Here is a 27,406-nt window from a genome sequence, read left to right as displayed (position 1 = left end):
TTAATAAGTAATCTTGCAGTTTATTGACAAATGTGAGAAAATTGTGGAACTGAGCATAGGTTCCAAATCGATCTGAAAATTGCTGGTTGTGGCCCTATCGCCAAAAAAACAATACAGCTTATTTGGAAAAACATAATAAAAAAGAAATTAGTACATTACAATGGCTAGATCTCCTCACACCACAGATATCAACTGAGCAAAAAACAGCAACAGATAAAAATCAATCTGAATGCAAAATTTTGAAGCTAAAAGAAATCGCAGACATATATTTTAAAAGTGACTCGAAATATATTCTTTTAATAATGTAGTTTTGTTTAAAAAAAATATAATAATGAATTATGCTGATTTTACACAGCAGTGCTAATGGCATACAAACAAACATGACAAAAACATTTCTGACACTGCCTTTAAGTGGTGATCTAATTACAATCAATCCAGGTGAGAAAACAAAAAGAACAAACTCCAAAGGGTTCATTTTATTTTACATTTGAATTTAGTGCGATCAGAATCAGATATACAGAATTTCTTCATGATGGCTGAAAGGCAAAAGCTGTAAACGCTGTTTGATTTCTTGAGAGGCAGTTTCTCTCAACTAAAAAAAAAAAAAAAAAAAACATCCTGAACACTGAGAGGTACAAAAACAAGAAAAAATAGCCCTATTTAACAGCTGAAATGTGTTCTTACTGATGTTTTCAGAACTGCATGCATCCAAGCAAACGCTTCTTTATTTGAAATGAATCACGTTTACCATGCCTTCCAAAATAGTTATTCACCTTAACTTTTTTTCTATTTTTTTCTACTTTAAAAATCACAGACTTTAATATATTTTTATTGGGATGCACATAACTCAAAGTTTTCTTGCAGGCCTGCCTTTTTTTGCACATATTTTTTTTTTTTTTTTTTTTTGTTAAATTGTGGCATGTAATTGTAATCAGCAGCCATCTAGTGCCCATTAAGAAAAATGGTGCATTCAACAGCGATCAGAAGTCAGCTAATTAGTAAATAGTGTTGACGTGTGCTCAGTTTGATTCAACAACTGAAGAGGTTTGTTAGAAATCATTTGTTAACAAACAACATCAGAAAGACCAAGAAACAGCAGACAGATCAGGTATAAAGCTTTGGAGGTCTCACATCTTTTCATATCATCATCTAGATATGAAAAGAGTGTGGCGACACTACAAACCGACATGGTTATCCACCTCTGCTTGCAGGCCAGGCAAGAAGTGCAGTCATCAGAAGAGACAGGTGGGAGTCCTGTGGTAACTTTGGAGGAATTGGAGAGATCCACCTCTCAGGTGGGATAATCTGAAGCCAGGGCAGCTATTTGTCATGTGTTCCCCAAATCTGGGTTTCACAGAAAATTGGCAAGGGGGAAATCTTAAGAAGTACTATTTGGAGTTTCCCCCCCAAGACATATATGAGACACAGCAAATGTGAAAGAATGGAAGAAAAGCTCTAAAACATATCAATGCTCTCCATGCAATCTGACGGGGACAAGCTATTTTGTGAAAATGATAGTCATTAGATACATCTTCCAAAACATTTGCAGCTGTAATTGCAAAGGGAGAAATTTCAGATTTTTTTTTTTTTTATTACATTTTCAGAACCACTTCTCTTTCATTATTATGCATGCAGGCATACCGCGAACAAAAAGACAAAATCCCAATAAAATATAATAAAGTTTGTGGTTGTAGAGTATAAAGGAGCTTCAGCAATATTGTTTGTGCACACCATTAGAAAACCAGGTATTACAAAAAAGTTTCACTGATATTGTGAAGGAACACAATTTCACACTTCTTAGAGCAAATCGTCATGATTAGGCTTTGCAAAATAGATTTCCCAATACATGTAGAAAGACAACTGAGTTAAAAAATAATCTTATTTGCAACCTATAATGGTCATACAGTCCAATCTGACAGCTGGCTTTTCCTGAAAGAGAAAAACAAAGATGGAGAATATTCCACATTGTGAAAACCACAGTCTCTACGTTGTTCTTCTGTAAGGCAAAAAAAAAATTGAAAAGGGTGTTTGTCCAACAAAACCCAAAGTAAAGGGTCCATTGGGGAGTCTTTAGTGTCCATTTCACAGGGTAATCCGGATACAGTGATGCTTCAGTCTGCAGGGGAGAGTCCCACGGTTTAACTGGTAAAACTCCACTAACTGGATCAAATCAGTAAATCGTGTGTGACCGTCATCCAAACTGTAGAACAGCTCCCCTTCATCGTCCACCTAAAATGGACCAAATACACACATCCATATGTGCACATAAAACAGAGAAAAATGTAATACAAATTCTGCTAATTGTGGCAAATAGAAAACAAGTGAAATTGACCTTGGTGTAGAGTTTATTTTGCATGTTTGGCTCATTTCTCATCTGTTTTTCATGTCGATCTAAACCTTTAGTTAGGATTATTCGACAATATATGTTAATGACTTCAAATGTACAAATATTGTCATACAAGGACATGTTTTGAGCCAAAAGAGCAAGGAGCCCCAGATATGATCCATAAATTAGAGTCAAGTTGTATTATGTGAAAAGAAATGCAATTTCCAAAATCCTCAATTCGCTCTATCACATGTTTCTGGACATTTGAAACAAATTATTACAATACATTCTAAGATGATTTATGGCATATTAATTGTAAAATACAATTTTTAATTAGGTTATATGTCTACACCACTAATTTTTCAATATGTTTTCCGATTTTGTTGGAAACTGTGACTTAATTGGATAAAATGTAGCCTTACAACCAACCGTCTTCTAACTTGTGTTCCCATGAATGAGACACAACATCATAGATGTTACCATGAAGTAGTGCTAAGTAAGACTAACAGGCTTAAAATATGACTATTTAAGTCTTTATAAGTGAATTTTATTTTATTTCTTTTTCTTGAGCTATATGTTGATAACAAAATCATGGAAGTGGTTTAAAGTTATGATTTTCTTTATTTTTTTTATTTTTTTATTTTTTCCCAGACAGGTCTTTCCACCTCCTATTAGTTTACTTCTCTAAATTTAAATGGAGATGGCAGATATATATCTGACAACAACTTTCATAATAGTCAAGGAGACGTGTTTATCTAGGAGATGTGTCTGGTGTCATTGCAATAAAAGATACTAAGATGACTACGGAAAACAAGCCAATGCACATAATAATGATATTAAGCTGTACTGCAGGTGAAATAGCAGGGTAGACGTCATTCATCTTCTTTACAGTAAATGCACAGGTGAATCTTCAAACATTTGGAAGTTTTGGTTGAAAATGGAAAACAAAAGTGATGTATGACAAGTCTCCTTCTGCTACAGCTAGGAACATCTGCATGTGAATCCAGGGAAACTGCTTGTATTGCTGTTGTTCAGGCATCAAATAATTCAATCTGTCAGAAAAGTTGGAGGAAAATCTAATAAAGTTTATACTGTATTGTTTTATTTTGTTTGTTTGTTTTTGTTTTATACTATGATTCCAAATTTGATCTGGAAAACAATCAGTGCCATTAATCAGGGCGATTCGATTTGATTTTGAGTTGAGCTCTGACTATAGAGATGTTAAATAATCTTACGACATGTATCTCCTTTCTGTTTTTGGCAATTGATTACCACAAATAAAATTATTTTGCTCTGCATTTGTAAAAACACCCTCATCTGACCGACCTTTTAATCAGAAAAAAATGTTTTCCAGTTTAGCTTAGACTTATGCAAATGAGTGTACTTACTGGTAGAATCTGAAAGTGTTTGATTTTCTGCATGTGGCAGAGTGAGAGAACAAACGTCTTTGGGTTGCTTTGGCTGTCCCTCAGAAGAAACACTCTGGAACAGGAAGAAACCCCGTTAGTGTAGTTCAAGACAAAGCATGTATGTTAAAATATGACTTCTGAGACTTACCGATATTTAAAGATTTATGAATTATTGAGATGAGTAGTAAAACATAATATAGTCAATTAAAGATTGTTGTTTTAGTTGTCTTGGTAAAGATATCAAAGCAAAAGAAAGTGTTAAGCTGTGACACTGCAGCACAAAAAATTAGCCATTTTAATGGTCATCATTTGTAAATAACACTTTTGTCAACCGCACACGATTGGTCTGAGTGTAAACAATTATAAATGTGTTGTTATACTTGCTCTTTTGCAAATCAGCTAAGAGAGAAAAACTCTCTAAATGATATGAGGCAAGAGGTCACCCTGTTTGCAAAATCCCAATTGTCTTAAGCGAGACAATATGCTAAAAGAGAATTAACAACTTACCCATCAATAAGACCCTGCTGGGTAATTAAATGCTGAGCTTCTTCCCGAGACAGCTTCCCATGGAACCACGGCTGAGCCAAGTGGATTGCTGCAGCACAAAGATTGGGAGTTAGCTGTTTTGTTACGTGTGTACATACGTGAAGCAGACAGAGACGTATCTCACATACCTAGGTTTGGAACTGAGCTCTGTGTGGACGAGGGGCTCCCGTGACCACTCAAACGGTGGCAGCTTTTCTTCTGAGGGAGACATGAGTGATTGTCATAATATAACATATATAATGATATATAATAATGTTAATATTCGGTTAACCTGTTTTCTCTTGAATCGTCTTCATGGCTTTGTGAGAAGCTTTCAATTAGTGCCTTGCAGACATATTCATACTCCAGTCTTTTTACATGTTGTCACATTGCAACTACTGACTTCATTTTATTTTATTGAGATTTTATGTGCTAGACTAATGGTAAGTGGTAAATGGACTGAACTTTTATAGCACTTTCCAATTATTTTGACTACTCAAATCTCAAACCGCTCTTCACATAAAGCAGCACATAATTTTAATGCAGGAAGAAAATGATGTATGGATTTTAATATTTCTCAACCGGCTTTGCACGTCTGAAAGCTCTGCCTTTTTTTTTTTTTTTGCAAATTAAGTCAAGCTCAGTCAGATTGTATTGACAGTATCAACAGTGTTTTGCACACAGGCCAAATATTCAAATTTTGATTTCATTGTATCTGAGCTCCTTCACATGTTTGCTTTTCCCCATGTGACAGATGGCAAACTGCAAACTGGACTCCCTCTTGCTTTGTTCCTGCAGCTCTTTCACGGAGCCCAGATCTGAAGGGCTTAGTATTAATAGTTACCCTGACAACAGATTCTCACAGTTGATCTGTGAATTTCTGCAGCTCCTCCAGAGTAACCTAGGGCCTCTTGGTTGTTTCTCAGATTAATGCCTTGTTCAGCTTCTCAGTTAAAATGTAAAACTATGTCTTGGATGGCTTACACATGCATTTATTTATTTTATTTTATTTTTTTATTTTTTTTCCATTTTCAAACTATAAATTGCTCTTTGAAATTTTGGAAACTTTCAGATAACCTGCCCTGCTTTTAAATTGTCCACAGCTTATTTTTCTAGTTTTGCACAGATTTTTTCCTGACCTCTTTGCTGACTTCCATGATCTTCCTGATGCTGTTTGTTCACTTATGCTCTCTAACAAACGTCTGAGTCCTTCAGAGAACAGTTGGATTTTTACTGAGAATAAAATACACAGTGGTAGACTCTACTCACTAATAAGGTAACTTCTGCAGTTAGTTGCACTGAACTCCATTTAGACCAGGTTATACATTTTCATGCATTACATAGAAAGGCATGCCACACTTATAAAATATATTAGATAAAAAGTAAAAACCATAAATTGTTTTGTAGGTGTGTCTCTCATTGACTCCTTTTACATGAGAGAAAAAAAAAATCATGTAAAATAAACAACGCTGACGTCTCTCTTTGCATAGAGTGAGACATGTGCTGAGAAATCCTTGACTCACCCTCCATGACAGGCCTTCCTCCACAGCCACGGACAGAGCTTCAGACGGGTTCTCGATCACTCGTGTCTTTTGACCAGAAAAGTCCATGGCCACCAGCGAGTTCTCAGAGATGCTTCTCTGAAATGGTAAAGAAATTATATATTGTTTTAGGCACTGTAATTAAACCATAAAAGACACATTAGTTCAAGCAAGTGAAAATCTAAATCACGGAAATAAAATGCAGATTGTTTTTAATTGAGTCCCTTTTACAGGTTACGGAAGATTTAAAGACTTGCTGCCATGTGGGATTACACTGCCACCTAGTGTCTGTGTAATGTGACTCCATCCTCATCATTTCTAGATAATTCCAGACAGAAAGCCCTATTGAAAAGGGATTAGAGTGGCTTTGGAAAGAATGACACATGGGCACATTTTACTCTTTTAAGCTGTCATAGAGTGAGTGGCTCTAAACTACACACACAGTCAAGAAAATTCTTCTTATGAGGATTACCTCAAAGCTTTCAAATTGCAACACTTATTGCCGTTCCACCAACTAAGCTCTGCAATTAAAATGAGTGCTCTTAAACATTTTTTTATTTATTTTACTGCTGTTTATCCTTTCTGACCCACATCACATGCCGTAAATACTCATCAGCTCAACTGTCATTTATAAATGGCAGCAATTCTGCTGAAACATATCATGTTATCTATACATAAAATTTAATTACCCAGCTTGGCATCGAGCTGATTCACATACTTTCCAATCTTTCTAGCAAATCCTCCTGGCTATGTCTGCCAGGGAGCATTCGACCCCATGACAGCAGGAAAAGAAGAAGAAGGGATGAGCTGTCAAATGTGAGAGCAGCTGATCATTATGTATTTTTAGAAGGCTGGCAGCTTGCGAACATGCACATAACCCATAAATAGATCCTGTTTGCTGCCTCAGTAAAGTTTGAGGCTATTCTGGGACATGAAGTCGACATTAAAACACTGAAGGTGAGTTATTTGTCCTACAGAATTATATCACTGTTGCATTTTTTTTTATGTATTCACATTGTTTTTAAGGCTTCATTGACTGATTTATTTTAACAGAGGCTAAAAGAAGAACACTGACATATAATAAGTTTATAGTACCGCATTAAAAACCATTCAATAAGAAAAAAACGTGCAGCAATTCATAGAACTTTGTCTCATGGTTCAAGTTTATTAGTCTACTTTACACTCGTGTTTGCTTTTACAATGTTCCACTACTTCTTTCTAGCCAAGTATTCTCTCACAAAGAAATCCCAGTAGTATACTTTTTACGGAAGAGAGAAAATGTTGGAAGACGTCAAAAATGTTCTCAGTAAACATATAATTTTTATAGCTCTATGGAACTGTGGCTGACATTCAGGAATAGAACTTTATAAACAAATTTACAATAACCTAACTAGCACCGAAACACTACGCAAACACCTTCAGCTCCCATTATTACAGACAACTTTACAACTTCAGCTTACCATGGATGAGACTTTTTGCTTCTGATGAGGCTGAATGAAGTTTTGGTAAAGTTGCATCCCAAACTGAAAGATGAAGAAGGTTAAAATGATTAATTTGAACCCAGACACTGCATTGCATTTAATTTTTAAACCTTATTTATTTGTTGTGAAGACGAGAAAAAAAAAAGATTATCCACTGAAATTCATATTTTATGCTACACTCAATTTTATTTATGGAGGAGTGTGATGGACCCACTGATCCATCAGATATCCAGACAATGAACACATGCTGCCTCTATCAAGAGCGGGAATGCTAATCCAGCATCACTCGATAGTTTCCCCTGACCTCTTTCCAAAGCTAAATCTGATTCTAGCACTGACTCAGCATTCCTCTTCCTACATATCAGCCACAGTTATTCATCAGCAAGCCAACCTTTAACAAGCGCATGGCTGTGATCCAGCAGGTCTTGGTCTGCTCATCATCCGCACAAAGCAGTTTCAAATCACGAGACGAACTGCACTTTGTAGCCTGCAGTGAGACGTAACAAGCAGGCACGATATTGAAATACAATGTGTGTTGGAAACCCGAAAGCTTTGATAGTTCTCTTCTCTCTTCAAAACAAGTTCAAACCTTGTGAAGTAAAAGAAGCTCTCCCTACCTTGACACAGAAAGCGAACTCTGTTGGTGCTCCATGCGCTTTTTTGGCTGATAGAACAGTGTAGATGTCACTGTCGGCGAAATCAGCAAAGAACTGGAGATGCCTTGGTTCCTGTACATCAAACAGAGCTTCTTGTGAAAATACAGCAAAGACTGCTGTAGTTAGGAGCTTAAATGGAATTATAAAAAAAGGAAGAAGAAGAAAAAAACATACCCATCATTAAAACTGTTACTCTAAAGTTACACAGAGACTTAGAGAAGCATGCCTTATACACCAAAATTGTTCATATTAGGCACAAGTTGCAGTTGGTTGCTGTGGATTTTATTTAGGTGTATCAGACTGAACGTGGGTGATGACAAATGCAAACACAGAGATTTATGTTGTTATTTAAAAAAGAATTGAAAAAGCATTTGTCATTTTCCACCCATATAACAATTACACACTACTTTGTGTTGGTCTGTCACATTAAAACCCAATAAAGTACATTTAAAATTACTGGAAAGTTCTGGAGGTATAAACATCTTTATCGGACAAGACATATTTCTGCTCAATATACATGTACATGCCAAAGGTAATGGTTGTTATTTCATTTTATGTGACAATGATTAATAGAAAATATACGAGAAAGCAAAAGGATATTTTTTTTTCCTAAAAAAAGATTATGGTTTCTTTAAAATATTTCGATAATGTCAAAATAGACAGTACTGCCAATTAAATTAGCATGAAAATGAGAAAATATAAGAACTCAGTAGTGGAGCATGATATTTGAAACTGAATTTCCATCTGAGAAATCAAAATATTTAATGAAAGCGATAAGCATGCATTTAGACATAGAGACAGCATCAATAGCTACACTGTCAAAGATAACTCTGAGTAAAAAAAACAAAAAAAACTGAAAGGCGTTCATTGTTCTGCTTTCATGTGACACACTGTTCCCACTTCCTTATTTAAAGTAATGCTTCAGCCATTAATGTCTGTGCTGACTGACTAGCAAAGTGTTTGACCAAGACACCAGATGGATTGTAAACATGCAGGACGAAAAGCGGGCGCCATACCAAACCTACCTGTACTTTAACAACAAAAGACCTACTGTTGTAAGAAATGAAAGCAAAGCAGTTGAAAAGTGGGTGTGCTGGCATGGCTGCAGACCAGGTATAAGCTTCACTTGTCAGCAGCACAGAGTATGGTTTCCACTGCGGCTGGCCTCAGGAAAACCAAGCTCAACCTGCTCCAGTGCCTTTTTATAACACCTTTGGTGCACATGCAGAGGATGAACTGATCATGAACTGATTTTACTGATTTTAAAAGAGTTTTTCAATTGGTTCTATGCATTTAGACTCCCCTCTGAGGACAAACTGCATCAACCCTAGATAATGTAACATTAATTATTTTTGAAAATACAGCAGACGTATATTTCTAAAATTGTAAACTGAAATTATATCAATAAAATACTCAAAAACGTTGTTTAATTATTTGTTGAATGTTTGTTTTACTAACCTTAGAAGTTCCCTTGGTGGAGAAATAAAGCCCTGACCTCCGTAAAACAAAATAAAACTTCTTCCAGGACTTCTTGCTTTGCTCTTTGACATGAAGGTGGCCATGGATCTCAGGACAAGTGCTGGATTTGAGGAAGGTCTGTTTGGGAGACGTGGGGGAAATAGTTGACCATTCACAGTCTTTATTTCATACCATTGGCTCTCAAAATCAAAAACCTCCATACCTCAATAAGCTCGGAGTGATCCACAATGCCATTAGTTTCTGTTGATATGGAAACCATATGATCTGGGAAAAAGTCCTACAAAATTTAGCAAAATTTGTTTAACATTAATTCATCTTTTAAACAGTTGCAAGATGTGTGTGATCCAGTGGCGGATTTTGATGTGGGCCATATGGGACGTTTCCCAGGGAGGAATAAGCACCAGAAAGAAAAATATAACTTTCTTGTCCTGACTAGGCTTTAAACAAAGTTGCTATTGATTTTATCTCTCAATGGGGAGAGTGTGCTTTCTGCTTGCTGGAGGGAAATGGGAAACTATTTTATGTGCTTTGTGTGAGACTTCACTGCACGATATCCCGTGCCTGATTTTAGATGATTTAGATAATAGACTTGTCCAGGACACCATTCATGCAAGAACCACCACTGGTCTGATTACTTTATACGCAGTAGAATTTTGTGGCAAACTCACCAGCGGTTTCTTAAAGAATTCATATTTAGCATAATTCTTTCTAAAATACAGCCGACTGTCTGTCTCCATCCCATTGCCTGATAGCACGTCCATAACACATTCATGATCTTCTATGGTCCTTTCTGGAGAAAACACAGACGGAGAACATGTATGAAAGCTCAATGAATGAAAGGTTTTAACAAGTGAGTGACCAGTTACAGGGAAACAGGTGTGTTATCAAACCAAAATCTACATTATAAATTTAAAGATCCACTATTATGCAAAAGTCACTTTTTGCATATTTCTATTCTTTCACTTTGGTGTCTCTTTCTATAAACAATCCAAGAGCAAAAAATAAAAATAAAAAATAAAACACTTTTGGAAATAAGTAAATGTTCTGCTACTGTCTGCAAAACGACCTGTTTCAAAAACCTCTAAATTGTTCCGCCAGATTTGTGTCACCTTAACGCCAAGCGAAGCCCCGCCCCTCACCTGGCAACCCAAGTGAAGCTCCACCCACCTCCTGACAAGACAAAGCTCTTTGTTCTACTGGATTTACAGAATGGCTTGGGTTAAATGACACATAATGTGTCATAATAATGACACATAATGTGTCATTTAGCACAAGCTGATGCTGAAAGACAGCCTCTGTTTATGTCTCATGTTACTTTACCCACAATATCTGGGCATTTACTGTTGGAATGTAGTGCACTAAAGGTGACACTCAAGAATTATACTCAAAATGTTTGATCTAAATCACAACGTTTAATTGCAATTTAATAGCAAATAAAGTTTTGACTGTTAAGAAAGTGATTAAAAAATCTACAATAATTTGTGTCTCATAATTTAGAAGGTCTAAATAACTGTGTCAATCCTAACTGGGCTAAAACAGGAAACCTACAGCGCAACATCTGGTTTCAGCTGTATTTACCATCTCCACCCAGTGTCCCAGAATATAAGAGAAATGATGTCTAGCAACATTTTGTTTTTCTCATTATGTTTTCAGACAATTTGCTTTGGACAGGAAGCATCAAATTACAAAATAATAATAATAATAATAATAATAATAATAATAATAATAATAATAATAATAATAAAGGTGCACATTAAACACAATTCAAAGTAGATTGGTTTAAAAAAAACAGCAATTACTGACATGCATATTAAATAAAACAACTAAAATAAACATTTTATGTCTCTAAATTCTATATTACTGGCAATTAACTGTAATTAACAGTTGGGCTACAGTGATATAAAAATAAAAGAATTAATCAAAATATATTAGGGATCATGTCAGTTCCTTATAACTGATGGTACTCTCAGATTGGAATATGCCCAGCCAGATTATCAAGGGGGCAAAACATATCTCACCTATTCCTAGCTGGATGTGGTGGTCAATAAGAGTCCAGCTGTGGTCATCAATGCAGTGATTCTTCAGGACAAACAGCTGGCATATGTCCCTGGCAGTGACATCAGTGGGCACCTCTACAGCCTTGCTGGTGTTGTTTTCATCGAACACTTTAATCACCTGAAAGAAAATAAGAACCATTCCAAACATGCGGCAACTGAGATCATTCTTCACTTAAGAAATAGGCCTCAAGGTAATCTAAATGAAGTGTTTTTAAAACTGATCTGACATTGAAAGTAATACACTCTCCGCCTCATCAGCTTGATATTTGTTTCATAAAGCATAACACAATACACAAAGTATGTTGTGCAAATATGAGGATGCGAAGAGTGGACATTAACATGGAGAAACTTCTTTAAAAAAATAAAAAAATGAATTAATCAATCTGCTCCCCCTCTGTTCGGAGTGGGGCACCGTGCTGTTACTGGGCAAGCTTTAAAACCACAAACTACAACTCAGTCCACAGAATTGCAAAGTTGTTTTTCCCTTTGGTTCACAACATAAAAGCACATATCAAACTTCACAGCAAGTGTCTGCTGGTTCCCACTGAGTTTGCCCCATCTCAGTGTTTTCCTCTGTGCTGCAGCAAAACTAGAAAGCTGGATGACAAAACACCCTGTTAGCACTGTGCTTTCCCAGCTCCAGATATATGCATCATTGGGGCGCCCTACTGAAACACCTGCATCCTCTCTCCTCCGGAAACAGAGGTCTATGGCTTAGGCCTCGTTGGTCTAAGCCATAGACCCAATAAAAGTCTATGGCTTAAATCTTTTTAAAATAACATTCATGCACCTGTGATAATATTTCTTGAAGGCTCACAAAAACTGAAAGAGCATTTGCAAACAAACTGAGTCCAAAAATCTCAGGAGGCAATGCTTCCAACAATAACATGACCTTTTTTATGGAAACCCTTAAGTCTTCAATCAGTTCATTTAGAGTTCAGCAATAGATTCCAAGTAAAGCAAACAGCTGCACTTAATAAACAACCCTACCATTCAGTGTTAATATAGTCAACATTGCACGACGCGGTAACAAAAGTTCCATTCATAACCAATCACACAGGTGGATAAAAACTGCAACAGATTCACATGTCCAGACATATAAGGAGCAGACAAGAGAAGCAGCATATCACAGCCTAAACTGGCACTGTGAGCCTAGGGGTCTCCATGGATACCAACGTTTTTGAGATATATTGAGAAAACTTTTAAATAAGAATTACAAATGTGCAACAATAAAATGAAGTGTACATTAAATGATGTTGTGATGTGTATTTTTGTTCAATTTCAAAGCCGCGATTTCTGAAAAGAACAGGTATGCATTATTCTGCATTGCAAATGCATTCACACCTCTTAAACTTCTTCACCTTGTCACAATATAATCACAAATGTCAATGTATTTTATTGACATTTCATGTGGTAGACCATTTACCTGTGTGTAATTTAATCTCATTGCAAATCCAGCTGTTCTGTGAAGACCTTGGAGGTTTGCTAGAGAACATAGAGAAGACCAAGGAACACCGCAGAGAGGTCAGGGAGAAAGTTGCTGAGAAATTTAAAGCAATACCCCAAGCTTTGAACGACTCTCGGAGCTCTGTTTTATCTATTATTATATGAAAATGGAAAAGATTATGGCACAACAATAAACCTACTGGCTAGCTAGAGGATATATAAGACAAGCAGCCAAGGGGCTTATGGTAACTCTGGAGGAGCTGCAGAGATCCTTGGCTCATGTGGAGGAATTTGTTGACTGGAAAATGATTAGTTTTGCACTCCAAAAATCAGGCCTTTATTGAAAAGAAAAACAGTAAAAAAATAAAAATAAAAATAAAAATAAATCAGTTTGCAGCTTTTCTGATTGAGGTCATATAGGATTTATTTATTTTTATGCCTCCATCCAAAGAAAGTTCCTGGGCAGAAAATAAATACTGCTTTGGATGTTTGAATATGTATACAACAAACTGTATATTGAAAAATGTTGGTGAATTTTTAATGAGATTACAGAGTAGCAAAATAAAATGTATTTAATTCTATCGCAAACCTAACTAAAATGTGTTGTCGTATTCATGACTTACATTGGAGTAAAGATCTTTTCTTTTGCCCACTTTCCCAATGTTTTCTTAACTTGATCAAACTGTTGAAGTCCAACATTGAGGTACATCCAACTTTACTTGCTTTGAATTACATTGTAAACTTGTAAACAAGTTAATAGTCTTAGTAATCCACTGATTTCATGACCAAATTATATCACAATACAATCAGTAAAAAAAAAACCAATAGAGGCCCAGAAAAATTGTGAAATAAAATAAGTTTGTCTAAAGTGCTGATCTGAAAAAGTGTCTTGCCAAGGTGATGGGTGAAACTTGGGGCAAGGCATCGGTACATTACGTGCCGTAAAGACAGCCAGACAAGTCAGAGTATATCCAGAAACTTACCATACAGCACTAAATATAGTCTCATTGAACACAAACTCCTCTATTAGACCTTCTTATCTCAAGGGCAGTACAGCGTGTGCCATTTTGCCAATTAGCCTCCTAGGGTTGAACCTTGAAGCGCACTCCCACAGCTGTGGCTCTGTCACTGAGCGGTGAGAGGGTGAGGAGCTGGCCTCCTGCCTGGACTAAGACAACCATCTGAATTATCCTCCCACTTCTCCCCAGTCATGTCATAACACTGGAAAAACTGATGGTTTCAGATTCCTGCAGGGCTTCCAGACCAGGTGCTGCTTCTAACCGCTACAAACAGTTGTACAACCAGCTGCTTATGGCAAGCCTGCCCTCTCTGCTACAAGTTTCTGGAAAGCAATAGCTAGAAAGACATAATCAGTGTGCAACAGGAGATAAATTAAAGAAAAACGACAAACGTTATCAAGCACGACTGATGAACAAGCTTTAAGGTTAGTTGCAGCTTTGCATATCAAAGTGACTGCTGGAAGAAATCATGAGTTTTGAGAGCTGAATAAAAGCTGTTTTCATGTATAACATTAGGATAATATTCCGCATTAAGGCTTATTATATAACATCAAAATGTTGATGTAAACAGGCAAATTCAACAGTCTTTAAAAGCAAGTAGGAAGGAAGAAGAGATGACACATTTTTAAATGAACCCTAAAATCAGTATTGTTGCAACACCCAAAGATAATTATGAGCCTTTAAGCAAAGCACAAGGTGTGCTCGTGTTCCAGTTGAAGCAGTCTAACAAGACAGAGACTTCCAAGTCTTTCAGACGCATCTGAAAGTGTAACTGACTGACTGACTGGTGGAATCGGAAAATGTTTTATGGAAAAACTGCATTCAAAAGGACTAACAGAAAACCGAGAAGCTAAAACAACTCATTGAGTTTTGAGTAGAATGTAAGCAAATTATGAGATGAAGACAACACGAATAGTCCAATAAAAGTTTTCTGAAAATGGACTTCATGTGACACTTTTTGAATGTAAATCTAAATCTGAAACAGAAATTGACGTCAGCAATTCAGAAGAAAACAGTGGGAAAAACTTTGCTGTTATGGCAATATCAGAGAAAACAGGAAATCCCTGCTTGATTCTTACCCGCTTCTGTAGACATAGAGGTGTGATGGCAGGCAAGGTGACTCTTCTTGCATGGAAATTCATGCTTCTTGCCTTACACGCCTAACCGACTAGGAGATGAACCATCCATTCAACAGTTGAAGGCAAGAATAATTTAAAGCAGTGACGGTGTTAATGACAAATTTATACTGAATGTTTTCTACATAGTAACCATACTTGATCCTATAAAACCCTTTTTGGAGTGAGCTCCCTCCAAGTGTGAGAAACTAAACTGTTCTGCCTCCCCACAACACAAACTCCTCCTTTGTCCTTGAAAATGTTATATCTTTTTTTTTCTTCCTTTTCTCGCCTTTTAGAAAAAGGGAGCTCATATTAACAAGATAATGGACAAAAAAAAGAAAAAAAAAGATCTTGTCATGACAATCAGATTTGATATAAAGAGTGCAGGGCTAGAGGGACAGTGGTGATTGTTTCAAAAGAAACAATAGATGATGAATAAACAAAAGGAAAACAGAAATGTGCTAAAGAGTTCACTTATATGAGAGGGTTCAGCTGGCTATATCTCCAGACACCACACAGCTATTTTTAGACTATTACAATCTGTAATCCACAATACACAAGTATTAAACAGAAAATCCTCTTCATTAACACTAGGGATATCTGCACTTGCTTATTAAAATATGCATATCCCTTGAACGTGTTCAGTTTTTGTCATGTTGCAACAACAAACAGAAATATTATTCTTTTATATTGAAGGACACCACACACAAAACAGTCAAGTGAAAAAGAAAACAGTCTATGTTTTACAGGTTAATAGAAAATCTGAAAAATATGGACCTGGATTTGTCCTTCACTGTTTTTTTTTGTCAAGGGTTTGTAGAAACACATTTTAGCAGAATGCGGGGCGTGTCTCAACCAGCTTTGCTCATATATAGAGGCTGATTTTTTTCATTCTTATCATGAAAAATGGCTGGATTTCAGGATTTGATGTGAGCATCAGTTTTCAAGTATCCTGGATTCTCAGTCAAATTTAGTTCTCAGGTTTGACTGAACTATTCCAACAAATTAATGTTTTGATTATGTTGCGGTTCTGGTGGCAATTGTAATTGTTTCAGGGTGTTGTCCTGCTGGGAGGTGAACCTCGTCCACAGTCTAAAGTCTTGCAGCATCTACAGGTTTTCTTACAGTTTTTCTCTCATACGTAGCTCCATAAATCTTTCCATCAGCTCGTTTTTCTTTAATTTATCTTCCCTGTCCCTGCTGTCCCCATGGAATGAAACTGCCACCAGCCAGCTTCACAATGGATATAGTGTCAGTGTATGCACAGAATTTTATATATTGGTGTCTGTATTTTATACAATAGTGTTCCACATTGCCACATTTTCCTTTGTAATAAAGCATTGTTAAACATTTCCCTTCTTCAAATTACGGACTCAGTGAAAAACAAATCTCAATAAAATACATTGACTTTTGCTTACGGAACATAAACTGTGGAAAAATATGAAGGGATTAAGGGAACATTGTACAAAATATTTGCAGCCAGACATGGCTGGGAATGATATCTGGCTGCAAATAGTTTTGCCTCACTCAGTAAGAAACACCTCAGCTGTCGTGCAAACATAAAGCTGATATAAACCCTCCCGATTCCACCGTGAGAGGAAAATAACGATCTAACATATTTCCCTATTTCATTTATGATCGCCAATATGGACTGCCTTCACAGAGGAGTATAAGGAACACAATTGTGCTCACACTAAATTCATGAGAACAGAGAGGGGAAAGAGAAGCCTCCCACAGCAGACTTCACTCTTTATCTGGAAACACAGCTCACTGATTTGTGAGAGCACAGACAAGTAGACGCTGCTAGTTATCACACGGCTAAAATGAATTGGAATTAATGGAGCCGGAGCGATAACAGAGTCTCCACAGCTCCCATAACAAAGTTACCTCCAGACACATTGTCCTTGACCGTTGGCGCTTCAGTCAAGACCCTCCTCACTGCTGCTGTAGCAGCAAAATAGTAACCAGAGGCGTGATGTACACACAAAGGGGTTAGCATGAAACATTTTAACCAGTGAAACTTACTATGAGGACATTGATAGTTTTATCATGATGTGGGGGGCATCCTGCATGTTTGAGTTACTACTTTGAGTTTTTAGACATCAATGCATTTCACAGTTGCTTTGGTTGCATTTGTTGTTGAAATTTAAGTAGACGCTGTTAATATCAGGTATGTATTAGGAGTAATACAGGACAAACGGATTCATTACCCAAATTATTTGAGACTTGCAGCGAAGCAATTTACTTTTCTTTTGCTTTCACTGAGTTAAAAACCTAAGCAGAATTTCATTTGGATGCCAGTCTACAGCCACTGAGATACCACTAACATGCCTTTTGTAGAAATTAATTTAAGTGACGGTGTAACTATCAATTTATCTTACTTATGAGTAAATAACACTTTAATTTAATCACTAATTTCACATCCAGATTTGCTGTTTCATCCATTTCAGATCAAGCAAAAAAAAAAAAAAAAAAAAAATCACTATACAATGTCATAATTTTAAGATTTCCTTTGTAAAACATCAAAATTAACATGTTGAACCGTCAACATTCAAGCATGTTTTAGGTTTCAACAGAAATAAAATTGGCTTTAGGTTATAACTCTTTTAAAATGACTTTATTAACTCTAAGTTTCTTCCATATTATAAGCATTTTCCAACATTTTCTGTGTTAATTCATGTTTTCTAAGCAGGTGTGAAGTTCACAAACACTTTGGGTCGGGCCTGACCTTAAATGTTTCTGTAAGCCAACATATTCTAGAGTCTGCTGTGAAGTCAAGCATGCCAGTCTGTCTGGTACTGGTTCACAACACAATAATCTGAAACCCAGTAGTAGATCTATGAGCTACATGAAAATCTAGATGTTATTATGAACAAGTCAAGGTGCAGAGTTACGGTTTGATTGTGTTTTCTCAGAGAAGAGCAGATATTGTGCAGACAGCCTGGAAGCAAATGTCCTCTTTGCTGTGGACAGATACTGCTAGAACCTAACGACCACAGTGATGTGACATTGGTATCTCAGCTGCTGAGATCATACAGGCCCCAAAACATGGACTGCTGACAGTAGAATAACAGCCTACACACACATTGTCCATAAAAGGTATTCACCAACTTGGATGTTTTACCCTCGTTATTCATTTTACAAATCAATCAACAAAAGCTGGCCTTTTGACAAAAGAATTCACAAAAAAGCTATTTAATGTCAAAGTGAATTGCCTATAAAATAAAGACAATTAAACATTTAAGGTAAAATAAGTGTTTGTATATATGTTCACCCCCTTCAAATCCGTATTTAGCAGATGCACCTATGCCTGATATCATAGGTCTGAATCAGGCGCGCACATCTAGGCACTGCAATCCGTTTTCACTTTGACGTTTTTGATGCTCATGATTGATTTGTAAAAATAATAGAGCATAGCACATCCAAGGGAGTGAATAGCTTTTATAGGCATTGTATATATCCGTACATGTATTCATCTTATTTGAAGCTAAACAATAATTGCACAGCTTGTTAAGCAAATCGATTTCCGTGACCAATGTGACGGCAGATGTTTTCGGAAGATATCTTAAAGTTAGGAGGGAGAAATTACAATGTTTGTGTTTTTACTAAACATTTATTGTAGGGGACGTTGTGTCTGATTATTAATAACTAAAGAGAAGATTCTTGGTGTTGTTCCACCAAAGTTGTTCCAGTACATAACCAGAGCTGGCATTCAAAACATACCCCCAAAAAGTAGACCAGAGCTCGACTTTTGAACTTGGTAGAAAAATAAGAGGAACAAAGATTACGGAAAAATCTAAGGACTTTAAATTCTCCATATCAGTTGTGCATTTTAAGGGTTTATGGGGGGGGTTGTCTTCACCTCTTTTAAATCCAATAACCACACAGCATAACATACGATGTGTGACTTTGCACCCTCAAGGTTAGATTTAAATATTTTTTTAAAAGTTAAATAGCCATGAGTAACAGCAGATCACCTAGTCAGACTCCCTTCACTTTCCTCCTTTGGTTGAGAGATAGACCCAAACTTAAAATGTGCTTTGAAGCTTGAACACTTTCTCACTGCAGTGAAGAAACCTAAAAGTCTGCTTCTCACCAAACTCTTATCAAGCATGTGAGTCAACATTTCAAAACACAGTTTTCAGGAGGAAAAGCTCAGCCAAATTACCAGAAAACATAAACAAAGAAAGGGAAAACAGCAGGCTGTACCCAGATACCCAAACTGAAACAAGATGAGTTGCTATGTAAAAGAAAACCTGCCTGTTCAGAAGTAAAAGGCATGGATTAAGGTTTTTGCACTGTATTTTTGCATATTCTTATTATGGGTACTAGAGATATGGCATAGTTATAGTATCATGACAATTTCCTATTTAACAAGTTTGTTCCAGTTGTGAAAATGAATGAATAAATGTTTGCTTTTGTGGTGATACTGCTATAAAACACTACACACAATGGAAATGACTCAGGTAAAAAAAAAAAAAATAAATAAGTAAATAACATGAAAACTAAAAAAATGTAATAATTTGTGTATCAAAGCTTAAGGACTAACAGCCAAGTTACTTATTATTTATTGTCATCATTATAACTGTCAACATTCCCGTTCCTGAGCACCTCCGCTGCATGCTGTCATTTTGCTAACAAGATACAATTATTATGCAATATTGTCATAATTATGTAATACATATTCTCACTTTTTAAGGGTATATGATCAATCATGATGTGCTGTTTTCTCATAACTTAGTTATACCAGTATCAAAATGTTGAACACAAACTACACATATCATTATTTACCATCATGTAATATGAGAGTTTCATCATTGGTCGAGATGAGAACTGACTGTGAGTGAAAACTGAGCAGGAAAGCCACATTTTCAAAATCCAGACACACACTAAAGCTGAAGTAGGTAGCTTTTATAAAAAATATATTCACAAAGTTTAACAGAAAAAAGGAAAAAGTTGGAATATTTTTGTCAATCATAACTAATATAGTTATTGTAATAATCTGCAATTTTCGAACAATTATATGTTTTCCTCATGTGACTTTTAAAAAAAGCTCTGAAGTCAAACAAGGCCCAACTATTGTACCAAAATCCTCTCTCTATGTCCTCCCTGCTCTTACCATTACAGTTTTAATCTATGTTAAAACATTGCTTTTGTTAAGAAGGTTTTGCTGTATTTTATACTACAGTATTTTATCTAATGTCGATTTCAACTAATCGTTTTTCTATCATTTATTCCATGCGTCGTGCATGAATAAATTCTAAACCTTGCATTTGGTTGATTTTTATTTGGGTTGAGATAATTATAACTGAAACTACAACCCACAAAGACGCTCTGGGAGGACCAGTTGGCAACTTTCCACTGCAGAAAGGATCAGATGGTGGGTGAGGGGCCGAGCGCGGCACATTTGGAACAATGATGTCATGGGTTTCTTGAGAGCTCCTGAAAGGAGGTCACAACCCTTCACCACATGACTTGTGACATAAAAACAGCTGTTCACACAAACACAGTCCTTTTGTCTCTCCAAAGAATGATTCTGAGAAGAATAAGTGAGAGGCTGCCAAGCCCATGATGGGCAGGCCTCATCAGCAAAATACACAAGGAATAATTTAAGGACTTCCTTATGAAGAAACAGGTCATTGTTTCAGAAAAAAAGGTCAATTGGATGGTTCTATTCAACCTCACTGACAAGTTGAGCTTTACTCTGTATTAATTGGAGCCTTTGATTAGTCAAATAACAAATATTACAATCATTTACTTAAAAGAAACAAATAGTAGTTTGATTACACACTCGTGTTAATCATGTACAGTTGAGATCATAAGTCTACAAACACTCATAAATGTCATAAATGGCAGATTAGTCTTGAACTTTTACTTTGTCAGAAATATACATATAGGTCCACTTTTGACTTGCTGAATGGTTTAACCTCAAAATTAAATTAGTTACGCGATTGTGCTATAAGATGGTACTATGTGCCTGAAAAATACTTAATACTGCATCTCTAATACACCTTGAACAGGGACAGTAACCTTTTGACCTGAACTGTACATGTTATAACTCAAGTACTGAGTAAACCTTCTGATAGTGTTCTCCTTCTGCGCTTAACATGAGTACCAAACTCTAATATCACTTATAGCTGCTGTTAATTGTGTAACTTTGGAATTTCAGGCTTTCCGATGAGTCATTGCTTTTAGCTGCCCCCCTGCTGCTACAAATCCACACACAAATGCACACAGCACATACACACCACAAAAAAAAATATACTTTCAAGCTTATAGTATTGGGACCCACATCCAGGAAATATTTTGTGGCTTCCAAACCAAACCAATTCAGCCACACTGGAAAATGTATAGGAAAGAAACCTTGAGTTTGAAACCCATGCACTTCTGAAACAGACTCATAATTGTTAGCTTTCCAAAATCCTGAATGTCTTCCAAATATTTGTTTCAAGTTTTGGATTTCCTGTACAATATCTGTCCAAGTTGTTGCAGAGTAATCCACTGCCAAAACAATGAGGTCATGAGCGTGTGAGTATGAGATGTAATACCTCCAATGTGTGAATAACAGTGCTCAGTATCTTAAGAACTTAGATAACTGTACTTTTATAATCTTTGAGGCTGGCTTTTAATGAAGTTACAAGTGTGTCCAACTGAGGCTCTCTTACTTGCAGTGTGCCACATAATGAGACTGAAGATACAAGGCACTTAGTCCTTGGAATAGTAAGGAATAGAGATAATGTTGTTAAAGTGTGTATTTTAGGTCAAACAATGACTCTCTATGCATTTTTGTTTGAATGAAAATGTAAAAAAGAAGTAACAAGATGTCTAAAGGAAGATGTCAGGTGATGTCTCAAGCTGGCTGAAAAAATAAACAGACCAAGTCTTTGCACATAATTATGGTAAAAAAAAAAAAATAAAAATAAAAATAACAGGTCAATGTTTGCATATAGTTTTCTGAGCTAAAAACAGTCAAGGGATGGCTGACTCAGAATAGCCATTAAAGATATAACCATGAAGATTCAGAGTTTGGAGATGATTTTTTTTTATTAAACTGACCAGGTAGTGAGGGCTCACATAAAAAAAAAAAAAAAAAACGCTCTCCACTAAACAGGAATTTATGCATACTCACTGCACAATACTCCACTAGTGAAGAAAAAAGCACACTGATACTCATTTTCAAAGTCGTTGCAAATGGGCTGCCTACCACCAAATATCTAAGAGTTGCACAAGACATTTTGTGTAAAAGAATGCGTCCAAGGTCTTATTACAAAAAAGGCTTTCTTCTTAATATTGAATAAATGTCAGGTGCTATGCTCATTTCCTACTCTTTCATCTTCATCAAAATGAATACATAGACTTACACAGCAACAAGTGCTTGTCAAACATTAGCATACAATCCAGCCTCGAGAGCAAGAGAATCCCACACCTTGTGCTAAAACAAACAACAGTGGTGTGGACACTTGGCCAGATTTTCACAGGATGGACCATAAAGGTTTTAAGTTTAAAATATAACATCTACAGTCAACATAACACCTTAATTTATTTTTCATATTGTATGGTGGGCCCTGAATGTAGAAAAAAAAGAAGAAAAAAAAACTCCCTTTCCCAAAGTAAACCGTCTACGCAGATTGTCTGCTCATCCTGACACAGCATTTATCTCTTCAGCGCCCTTAATTTCCATACTTGTAAAACCTGTTCAACCATCCACGTGTCATGAATTCAAACAAAAAATCAATAGTCAAACACAGTCTAGTCACGCATCATGCAACTTTCCTGAATGTCCGCCAATTGAGGATAGTCAGAAAACAACAGCTGTGCTGTTTTTACCAACACAAGTGTTGTTGTCAAATGCTTTTCTACAGTAAATGGAAGACTCACCTGAGTTGCACTAGGTTTTGTCCAAGGCAATAAACATTTAGAGATGGAGCCGGAAACAGTTGGAGGTAGAAGTTCAGGAAAGGGGTTTGGAACAGAGGAAGATGAAGAGTCCTCCCCCTCTCTAACATTCCTAAAGAATCACCAACACAGACACAAGTAATATAAGTGAAAGTGATTATAACTGAAACAAATTCAGGCAGGTCAGTTCTGAAAGGCAAACAGATTTTAGAGCCATAACACCTGTAAATGTTTAAGAATAAAACATATACACAGCATATGTGTATGTTAAAACCCCTTTTCGAAAACTAAAAGTCAGTGTATATACCATCATTACTGTTGTTGAACAGACATGAGCTGTTTTCTTGATAAAAACAAGTAGCTGGGTATTGATGCGTCAAAGGATAGAGAGAGCACCCACACTCACGCAAAGGAGCTGTGTGCGAAAAGAGGCCTGGATTCACATTAAAAAAGAATGAACTCTAATTCCCCACTAAAAACAGTGTCACCTGTTTAAGACACTACCTGAAAACAAATCAGTCTCTTCACTTGCTGTTCAGTTTGGTTTGTATGAGAATAATGCACAACTATCTCGCTGGGCTTTAAGTTGATAAAACGTTTGAGCACAAAACATCTCACTATAGACGAAATGAAAAATAATAAATGCCTATAAATATTTTACGTTTGGATCACTCCAACTTTCACAAGTCTTACCTAATCAGTCTCTGGAGAGCCTTGTCCTTGGGTAGTTTCAAAGTAATATGGTATTTTTTCCAAAACATGTCAATGCTACTACCTCACTGGCAACATCTATCTCGATTTCCTCACCCTCACTTGAAAAACAGCCAATGAAGTCTTCATCATATGAGATGACATTCCTTCACAGATACACTTTTTATTTTTTATTTATTATTTTATTTTTTTCCAGTCTGCCGACAATGGTATGGCAGTGAAGTTTGACATCCTGTTCCAGACTTGACATCATCACTCTTTGGCAACTTTCATCTGTTCTTTTCAACATCTTTCTTCTTTTTTTTTCTTTTATTTTGTTTGGCTTTTTAAATCTATTTATTGATGTCAAATACAGAAATGAATACAATCATTACAGGCTACAAACCCAACCACAATTGAGAGGGAAATTATCTTAAAAACAGCATCTATACCCTTGAAGAAGTGGGGGGCAGGGGGTGTTATTACACTTTTTGCCTGCACGTCAGCGCACGCAGGGCCCTTGTACTGATTCTGCTGCTGATCTTGCAGACAATAGGTATGTAGGACTTGATAAACGGGCCTCTCTTTGCACTAACCCCTCCTGCATTTAGCTACCTGTTGACTCACTTACAACATTCACCGACAAGCTTTAGATAAGAGTAGAGAGAAACAGCCCCTGATTCCTTCACTGTATTGCATTTTCGGTGCTTCAACATTTGGAAGAGGTGAGCAATGCATGTTGTAAAGAAAGTACTGTAAATAAAGTTTTCTTTTAACTCTCAAAATAATTCATTATTATATTTGGAAACAAGTTTGTTAGTGACTTGAATGAATGGTTAACCTCAACTTAAAAACTCAATCAACTGGTCTTTAGTGTATTGCTAAGCAACACTGCAGCTCTTTTTTCTGGCTCGTACATATGCAAACACTGTGCTATTTAAATGCAGGGCTGGAAGCATTGTAAAATATGTTGCACAAAGTTCTTCTTTTAGGTAGATGAATTTTTCATAATGTATATTGTTGCAAGCAGACCTGTACCATTCAGTTTATGTAAGCAAAAGTGAGCTATACCTGTTCCCCTTGCAAAACTTGGTCCTAGTCCTCTGAGCATTTGGAGTGAGTGAAGGACCTTCCAGTGGGATGATTGCTGGCCTGGGGAAGACTCTCTCATTACCCTTGCCACTGTGAAAAATCTCTGCTTTCTGTCCGAGTCCTCCAGAAGTGTGTATTTTGTCCAGTGTCTTATTCATAGCACTTGTGTGGGTTGGCTAAATCCAAGGCATCATCTGAAGGAAACAGGAGAGACGAGCTGTTGGACGGGAGACTGTGCCCAGTTTCAGCAGGCTGCCTGGCGGGGCTCTTCTGCTTACAGCTCAGCAGCACACGCGCACACACGCACACAGTAACACACAAGTTTCTCTGGCTCATCTGCTGCCCACAGGGCTGGCCCAGTGGGGCAAAACGATCCCTCCTACCCAAACATGATCCACCACAATAAAGATATTTTTGACGCAATCATCGTCAAAACAGCCTTATTTGTATTAAGTTGATTAATAATCAAAGAGTTTTTTTTTTTTTTTTTTTTTAATTCCTGATTATTTTACATTGAGATAAATTTGCAAACTAAATGTCAGGACATATGTGCACACAAAGACCTTTCAAACAATTGGGTTGGCAATGAGTCCAGGGAGGCTATAAAACTAACTGTTCTTATGGACTTTGGACAGGGTATACACTTTAGAATTACTCCGCTGCAGAAGGCCTGCGGTTGTAAAGAGTAGCTCATCCAGCAGACTGGTTGCACTGCGGGCTGTGTCACTCAGTGACAGGCTCCACGTGGGGGATGGTTAGGACGATAACATCGTCCTGAAAGGTAATGTGTAACAGACCCTGACAAAGGGAGATTCAGACCAAGAGCCAGCAAAGAGTTAAAGCAATAACTTTTTTTTTTTTACATTAAACAACGCATAACCTACAACAGGGCTTTAATAAACAGCAAGCTGAAAGCTATGCAGCAAATCAAAGCATTAAAGGGTACAAACAACTGTTTCTAAAAAGAAAGAAGACACTTTATTGGAATTATCTGTGCAACAAAGGCTGCCTTTGAATACTTTACATGTAAGAGGTCTCCCACACGTGGCTAATTAGACTCTCAGCTCTGGCTCTTAATAGCTTTGGCCTAAACGCTAAAGAAACTGATTAATGTCTTAATTGCAAAAATAGTAGTTTCAGCTGTTTCCTTTCAATATACTGACAATAAAAAAAAGCTATGTCATTTAAACAATCAGGTTGCATTTGTGGCTGGGTAGGATGCAAATAAAAAAAGATATTAAAAGAAAAAATAAATATTAGCACCTGATGAAAGTTGAAAACTGGAGACCATGTAACAGCCTCACAGTCTGATAATGACAGTATTGAATCTGCCTCCGAAAATTAAATTGCATCGTAAGAGATTTTGTTTGCAGTTTAAATAAGTCCACACAAAAATTACATCCAACTTTGTGTCTGCACTGTTAGGACTTTCAACTTCATTGTGTTTTGCAAAAAAAAAAAAAAAAATGGTTGCATTGTCAATATATAGGTCTGTTTTACATCATACAAAATATTTAATTTGTTTGACATTTTGAAGTTTCTCAAATTGATTCAAAACAATTTTGTCCAAACAGAATTTGTTTTTAAAACTATTGTGGGTTACAAAAACTGGCGCATTCAATCTACTTTTGTTATGAACATTCCCATGAGCCTACAGTCCTTTTTTTTTTTTCTTTTTTCAAAGAATGTTAAAAGTGGTCCAATCTAGGTTATTTAATCTTAGACAGTTGGCCAAGGTAAAGCCATATCTTCCGGCTAATCTGTCTTCTGCAGGTTGAACTACTGCAACTCCTTGTATTTTGGCCTGGACAAGACCTCCATTCATCATCTCTAGTTAGTCCAAATTGCTGCTGCTCATCTGCTGACTGGTAGAAAGCAAAATACGCTCAGAGTTGACTTCTCCTCACTGGCTCCCTGTCAGTTTCAGAATGCAATTTAGAATTTTACCTTCCGTTTTGAAATCATTGCATGGTCTCGCTCCCTCCTACTTGTCTGAGCTACTCTCTATTCATGCCCCAATTAAAGCCATGAGGTCTACTGCACCAATATTGCTTTGTAGTCCTCAGTCTTAACTCGCATCTGGTGGAGACGAAGGCTCCAGACTATGGAATAACCTGCCCCTTAATATTAAGTTAGGACAAACTCTGGAGCACTTTCAATCCCCTTTAAACCGGCTTTTAGCATACGTTGAGCTAAATGGTTTGTTTTTAATCATACCAACAGTCTTATTTTAACCATCTTTAGAAGTTTTCTCCATCTTATGTTTGGTTTTTGATTCTTTTATGCCTGTTAATGTTTTGGTTGTTCTTCCTTGTAAAGCACATTGTGCAGCGGGAAACGTGGTATAGCTATAAATAAATTTGACCTTGACAGCTAAAGTTAAATCAACATTTCTTTAAAGTCACCAGCAAAGCTTTTCACCAAGAATAAGCTAATAAACATTAGCAAAAATTGTTTAAATCCTTTACCTTTATGCATCTTTAACTGAGGTTTCAGTTCAAGACTCATGCTTCTTATTGTTGCAGTGAGAACTGACAGACTGGGTTCACCCTACAGCAACACGCTCTTGGCTCACACACACACACACACACACACACACGAGGATCCAGTTTTACCTGTTGTGAACGACCGCTTTTATTCTGAAGGATCCAATTTCAGCAGCTTGTGCAGG

The 27,406-nt window shown here is 36.7% G+C and overlaps 1 protein-coding gene across 2 annotated transcripts; it reads right to left on the bottom strand.

Annotated features, from left to right (window-relative positions):
- grb14 (growth factor receptor-bound protein 14) lies at positions 1–27,340 on the bottom strand. Of its 2 annotated transcripts, XM_014976093.2 has the most exons (15): positions 27,204–27,340; positions 24,715–24,929; positions 22,936–23,065; positions 11,436–11,592; positions 10,086–10,207; positions 9,620–9,694; positions 9,397–9,534; positions 7,900–8,010; positions 7,674–7,769; positions 7,262–7,324; positions 5,784–5,900; positions 4,410–4,479; positions 4,243–4,330; positions 3,715–3,808; positions 1–2,229 (listed from the first exon to the last, which is right to left on the bottom strand). In XM_014976093.2, the coding sequence occupies exons 2-15, from the start codon at positions 24,891–24,893 to the stop codon at positions 2,083–2,085; spliced, it is 1,587 nt and encodes a 528-aa protein (XP_014831579.2). In that variant the 5' UTR covers positions 24,894–24,929; positions 27,204–27,340; the 3' UTR covers positions 1–2,082. The 2 variants fall into 2 exon arrangements, with proteins under 2 accessions (XP_014831579.2, XP_014831587.2); XM_014976101.2 differs by lacking the exon at positions 27,204–27,340 and having other exon boundaries at positions 24,715–27,170.
- Between the last annotated feature and the right edge of the window lie 66 nt (positions 27,341–27,406).

This window comes from Poecilia mexicana, unplaced genomic scaffold, assembly GCF_051168715.1.
Source record: "Poecilia mexicana isolate PSO_F unplaced genomic scaffold, ASM5116871v1 scaffold_2, whole genome shotgun sequence".
Classification (NCBI taxonomy): Eukaryota; Metazoa; Chordata; class Actinopteri; order Cyprinodontiformes; family Poeciliidae; genus Poecilia; species Poecilia mexicana.
This window is presented reverse-complemented; position numbering and strand designations above follow the sequence as displayed.